The sequence below is a fragment of the Brassica oleracea genome, chromosome C2, assembly GCF_000695525.1.
Source record: "Brassica oleracea var. oleracea cultivar TO1000 chromosome C2, BOL, whole genome shotgun sequence".
NCBI lineage: Eukaryota > Viridiplantae > Streptophyta > Magnoliopsida > Brassicales > Brassicaceae > Brassica > Brassica oleracea.
The window spans coordinates 45,892,516-45,898,144 of record NC_027749.1 but is presented as its reverse complement, the minus strand read 5'-3'; the positions used below and the strand labels follow the sequence as shown (position 1 = coordinate 45,898,144).

The window sequence follows — 5,629 nt, the reverse complement described above, 5'->3', positions numbered from 1 at the left end:
AACCACGAGAATATTGCCCTTTCCAAGCGGTGGGACAATTCTTCCACTCCCAATGCATACAATCGATGCTCCCTATCATCCCGGGAAATCCACGAATGTGTCCAATATAAAGTAGACGTTGAAGATCATCCGGTGTTGGTCTTCTCAGGTACTCATCGCCGAACAAATCTATTATTGCTTCCACAAAATTTTCCACACATAACCGAGCAGTGCTTGCACCGAGCCGGAGGTATTCGTCGACCGCATCAAGCTCATAACCATATGCCAACACACGAATAGCTATAGTACACTTTTGAAGTGTAGAGAGACCAAGCCTTCTGAGACCGTCTTTCTTTTGACGAAAGAATTGAATTTCGTTGGAGAGGCGATCAACAATATGCATGAACAATCGCTTGTTCATTCTAAATCGTCGGCGAAATAGATTTTCAGGATATGTTGGAGTGTCACTGAAATAATCATTCCATAACCGGAGATTGCCTTCTTCACGATTTCGCTCGATAAAAGCTCTCTTTTTTCTTCTGTTTCTTGCATCTTCTTGATCACCATTAGCATTGATCAGATTCTCCATAGTTTGATCAAATTGTTGATCAAAAAATTGATCAAAATATTGATCGAAAGCCTCATCAATAGACCCATCGAAAGTGTTATGAGAGGATGATGCCATAATAAAATGATAAGTTTTGTATATTTTTTCAAAGAGATAAACCGAGGATGGTGAGATTATGATCGAGATTATGCCATAATAAAATGATAAGTTTTGTATATTTTTCGTTGAAATAGAATGGAGAGGATGGTGAGATTATGATCGATTTGTAGAAAGATATTGAAGAGGATGGTGAGAATGGTGACACTAGATAACAATTTATAAGTGTGTGTGATTCTAATTAGACTATAAGACTGTCTCTCGTGATAGAACATTACAAAACAATAGTACAAATCTCGTGATACAACATTACAAAACAAGAGTACATCACTCCTCTCTTGTGATAGAAGAAAACAATAGTTCTTCACTCTCTCTCTTGTTATAGAAGAAAACAATAGTACTTCACTCACTCTCTCTCCCTCTCTCGTGATGCAACATACTCACTCTCGTGACCTTTCCACTCACAATCTGCACCACAGACACACACAAGTCTCTGTCCCAAAGTACAGTCTCTCACCTGAAAAAAAAAGAACAACACAACAAGAATCATAATACCATTTGAAACCATTTGACACGTTCATTACAACAAGACAACATTACATTTCAAACAGAACAAGAACATGTAACAACTTCAAACCACTTGAAACAGAACAACACACAACTAGAACAACATTACCACTTAGACTCGATGAAACAGAAAAACAAACAGACTCAATTCATAACACAAGCAGCCAACAATCCAACAAACAGACTCAAACTTAAATACAAACAGCCAACAATTCATCTATCAGCCTGGTCTTTAGCGCTTTCTCACGCTCATTCAATGGTCCTTCTTTTGCAAACAGCCTGTCAAGCAGAGCCATCTTGGAGAGCCTTTCTTTAGAGGCTAGATCAGCCTGTTTGATGGTCCACATTTTTGATGGTCCACATTGTCTCAAACTCTGACACCCCCTTCTCCTCAACTTACCATGTGCCTTATCTGCCTTTACACCCGGTGGACGACTGGTGCATTCATCAGCTTCAGTTGCAGCTCCAGCATCGGCCACCTTCCTCTTCCTATAGATTCCCTCCAGTTTTGAGCTTGAAAGATCGCACCATTTCTGATCGTTTTGGAGCTCCATCCACGCATGCTCGAGATTGAACTTCTTTTGATGGTTGTTGTAGAAGATCTCATGCGCTTTTTTTAGGACATCAGTTTCATTTTGTCCGCTGGTCTTCTCCCTTGTTGCAGCTTCAAACGAGCCACATAACTTGCACACAAGGTCATTGATCTTCTGCCACCGCTGCTTACAGTGCGTCGACTCTCTCGGTTTGGACCCTTCAGCTTTCTGGCTTGCCCCAAAGTAAGCTGCAATTCTTTTCCAAAATGCGCCTGATCCAGGCACTGATGAGCAAAATGTCATCTGCAGGCATCCATGCCCTCCGTTCTTTACCCTCTACAACACTCACTGAACCGACAGAATGTGAAGTTCCATATACAGGAACTTCAGATGAACCAAATATAGTTTGTTGACTTTGGAAAAGATCAACAAATTTTGGTCCACTCGTAAATGGATTAAATTCCATTTTTGATTGTGTGAAAGACAAGAGAAATATAAGAACAAGAGCAAGGAAGGTGTTATAGATGGAAGAGAAGATCACAGAGTTGTTAATGAATAAGAAGAAAACAGAAGTAATGCGTTTAATAGAGGAAAACAGAAGCAATGCATTTAAGAGAGGATTTGACTTATTTCTATACACATTCATCACAACCCATAGACTTGACACAAAGCTAACACATTTACCACCCTAAACCATAACTTCTATTTATTACTAAGACAACCGTAATCTATCCCTAACCAACACATTTATTACAAAAGCTTCAGTCAAATATCTTACCAACATAACAAAGAAACTGGAAAAGATCCTGCAATATACTAGTATCCCTCAGCCATCACTAAACTCCAACCATAAGTTCTATTTATTACTTACACAACCATACTCTAACCTAAACATTTATTACACCATCGACTTCAATTCAAACTACAACTAAAAGACTAAAATCAATCTAGCGGATCAAAGAAGGAAACTTTCGATTTACCTTTATCTCCTCGCTGTACAGAATGTGAGCATAGCAACTACTCCTCTCCTTGGAACCATTGATCCTTGCACAATTCCGTAAACAATGTCAGTAAATAAACGCAGTCCATGTTAAGAATTGAAGTCAAAACGGTCCCAGACAAAATTCTCAACCTTTGAATCGAGCTTAAGAAATTTCGAACCATAACATAAAGTTCGAACCTTTGATTTAACATTGAAGTTCCTTCTGAAAAAAGAAAGAATCTCTCCAGTAACTTGCTTCGGTTCCTTCTTTGCTTTTTTTGAGAGAAGAACCCACAGTATCTCCTAAATATATTAATTGAGTCAAACAATCGACAAAAACAAGAACGACCAAAATCAAAGACATGCAAAGATACTGAAATAAAAAAAATAATCTAAAATTGAGTTTACCTTTCGATTGCAATCACCAGCAACTGGAGATTTTCATCCTCGGGTAGATCCACGGATTTTATCCGTCGAGGATAGCCGCCGTGATTCTTTGACCTTAGCCACCGAGATTCGTCGAGAGGAGCCAGTGAGAATCGATGAGGAGATCCACCGGATTCTGTCGAGGAGAGTAACCGAGATTTTTCGTCGATCAGAACCAACGACACTCTAACATCGATCAGAACCACCGCCGAGATTCATCCTCCATCTCACCTCCTCTCTCTTTCGTCGAAGAGAGAAAGAACAAAGACACAAAAATGGTTCAGTTTTTGTTTTCTCTCAAGACAGACGGCGTATCACGTCTCGCCACGCATCACAAAGACCCGGTGCTTCCTGCGTTTAATTAAGACTCAGCTCTTAACTAAATCCTTTTTTCCATTTAATTTAATTGCTTATTAGGCTAAGAATTAGTGTTAAGATCCTGCAATGCACATGATCTTAGAGACAAAGTTTCATATTGAAAGTTGAAAAACTCATATCTAGTACTAATAAGTTGAAAAGTCTTCGCCAGTTAGTTTTTCATTACTTTTTAGTTGGAAATTCATAAACGTACATGTCTTCTTTTGACTTTTTTTTATTCTCTCTATTTCAGATCCAAAGTTTGGTTGGGATTTTGGATTTAAAGAATTTGCACGCCCAGCTATTATAGCTGAAGTTATCTCTGCACTCAAAGTAATGGAACCAATCTTTTTTCTTGCCTTCTCCATGTTTGGTTTTGTTCTCCAGCTCGGTTCTCTTGTTACCGAGAAAGAGCTAAAACTTCGTCAGGCAATGACAATGATGGGAGTTTTTGATACAGCTTATTGGTTATCATGGCTCACATGGGAAGGACTCCTTACATTTGTCTCCTCACTCTTCTTAGTCCTCTTTGGAATGATGTTCCAATTCGATTTTTTCTTGAAAAACAGTTTCTTCGTTGTCTTCCTACTTTTCTTGTTTTTTCAGTTTAATATGGTAAAATTAAAGATCCCCATCATTTTTAATTATTTTCCATTGATTTTTGCTGGGTTATCACTTAAAACTTATCTATCCTCTGTGTTACTAGATTAGCCTAGCGTTCGTGCTATCATCTTTCATTAGCAAATCATCTTCAGCTACAACTGTTGGTTTCCTTGTGTTTCTCATTGGCTTTATCACACAGGTTTGATTCTCTTGGCTTTAACCTTAGCTCCTCAAATCGTGACGACTTCTTCTTACTAGTTACAATTTCTAAATACTCAGATTGTATCAGCTACTGGATTCCCTTACTCTAACGCTTATCCTGCTTCTCGCCGCGCGATTTGGTCACTCTTCCCACCCAACACTTTTTCTGCGGGCCTTAAGCTTCTTCTTGATGCAACTTCAACTCCAGCAAGTTCTGGAATTAGCTGGAGTGAAAGAGCTGTATGCGAAGGAGGCATGTCAACTTGTGTACTTTCAATTGTATGTGGACGGACATTCATAAAACATGTTTCATTAATTAATCAAATAATTTCTTAGCTTTTTTTTTCTCAAACCACTACTTGAACATCTTTTTGTAGGATATTATCTACCAGTGGCAAGTCGGGACATTCCTTTTCTGGTTTGTTCTCGCCATCTACTTTGACAATATCATTCCCAACGCATCCGGTGTAAAAAAACCCATCTTCTATTATTTAACACCTGGTTACTGGACTGGTAAAGGAGGCAATAAAGTGGAAGGTATTGTCTCCTCATAGTTCTCCTGATCAGTAGTCTTTTTATTTGTTGGAAAATATAAACCCAAATCATGTTCCTTTATACACGGATAGTTTCCGTCGGAATTTTCTCGGAATTCCGATTTCAATTTTCGCGAAATATTTGCCCGCTTAAATGAAAATATTCCGAGGAAATTCCGACGGATACATAAATATCCGTCGGAATTCCGTCGAAATATTCCGAGGAAATTACGAGGAACTAGTGTTTGGGGTTTCAAAACATCGATATTTTTTGCCGTATTTCATTTCTTATACAATTGTAATGCATACCATTGAGAATTCTTTGTATAGATGATCATAAACCATGAAATAACAAAATTTCAAAACGAATTGTAAGTATTCCCTTTACCGTTCATTAAAGTGTATAAGTGTTTCTCTTATGTTGTGGGGATTTCGTTCATACAATCGGAAAAGTGTTTATTATAGGGTAAGGAACAAATTTTTGACTTCATAATCAGTCTAAGACACTTAATAAGGATTATGTAAGTGTTATTCAAACCGCAAAACGTTGTTTTCGGATTAAAAACCGTACTTCCTCGGAATTTCCTGGGAATATTCCGAGGGAATTCCGAGGAAACCCTTATCTTCCTCGGAATTCCGTCGGAATATTCCAAAAAAAAAAAGTTGAACTAGTGTTTGGGGTTTCAAAACATCAATTTTTTGCCGTATTTCATTTCTTATACAATTGTAATGCATACCATTGAGGATTCTTTGTATAGATGATCATAAACCATGAAATAACAAA

General features: G+C 38.1%; 2 protein-coding genes across 2 annotated transcripts; one reads left to right on the top strand and one right to left on the bottom strand.

The window, feature by feature from the left end:
• Window positions 1–1,049: 1,049 nt before the first annotated feature.
• Window positions 1,050–2,046, bottom strand: LOC106324389 (glutathione S-transferase T3-like). Its single transcript, XM_013762365.1, has 2 exons — window positions 1,414–2,046; window positions 1,050–1,160 (listed from the first exon to the last, which is right to left on the bottom strand). The coding sequence occupies exons 1-2, from the start codon at window positions 2,044–2,046 to the stop codon at window positions 1,050–1,052; spliced, it is 744 nt and encodes a 247-aa protein (XP_013617819.1).
• Window positions 2,047–3,758: 1,712 nt separating this feature from the next.
• On the top strand, window positions 3,759–4,866 carry LOC106324388 (ABC transporter A family member 11-like). The gene is made up of 4 exons (XM_013762364.1): window positions 3,759–4,123; window positions 4,215–4,310; window positions 4,391–4,591; window positions 4,690–4,866. The coding sequence occupies exons 1-4, from the start codon at window positions 3,845–3,847 to the stop codon at window positions 4,864–4,866; spliced, it is 753 nt and encodes a 250-aa protein (XP_013617818.1). The 5' UTR covers window positions 3,759–3,844.
• Window positions 4,867–5,629: the final 763 nt, after the last annotated feature.

What these genes read in the sequence shown, in the direction of transcription:
- LOC106324389 (XM_013762365.1), bottom strand. Translation starts at nt 2,046, where the DNA reads ATGACATTTTGCTCATCAGTGCCTGGATCAGGCGCATTTTGGAAAAGA. An exon ending in TGATAGATGAATTGTTGGCT is followed by an intron (nt 1,161 to 1,413) that starts GTTTGTATTTAA and finishes TTTTTTTTTCAG; the next exon opens with GTGAGAGACTGTACTTTGGG.
- LOC106324388 (XM_013762364.1), top strand. Translation starts at nt 3,845, where the DNA reads ATGGAACCAATCTTTTTTCTTGCCTTCTCCATGTTTGGTTTTGTTCTC. An exon ending in TCATTGGCTTTATCACACAG is followed by an intron (nt 4,311 to 4,390) that starts GTTTGATTCTCT and finishes CTAAATACTCAG; the next exon opens with ATTGTATCAGCTACTGGATT. An exon ending in CAACTTGTGTACTTTCAATT is followed by an intron (nt 4,592 to 4,689) that starts GTATGTGGACGG and finishes ATCTTTTTGTAG; the next exon opens with GATATTATCTACCAGTGGCA.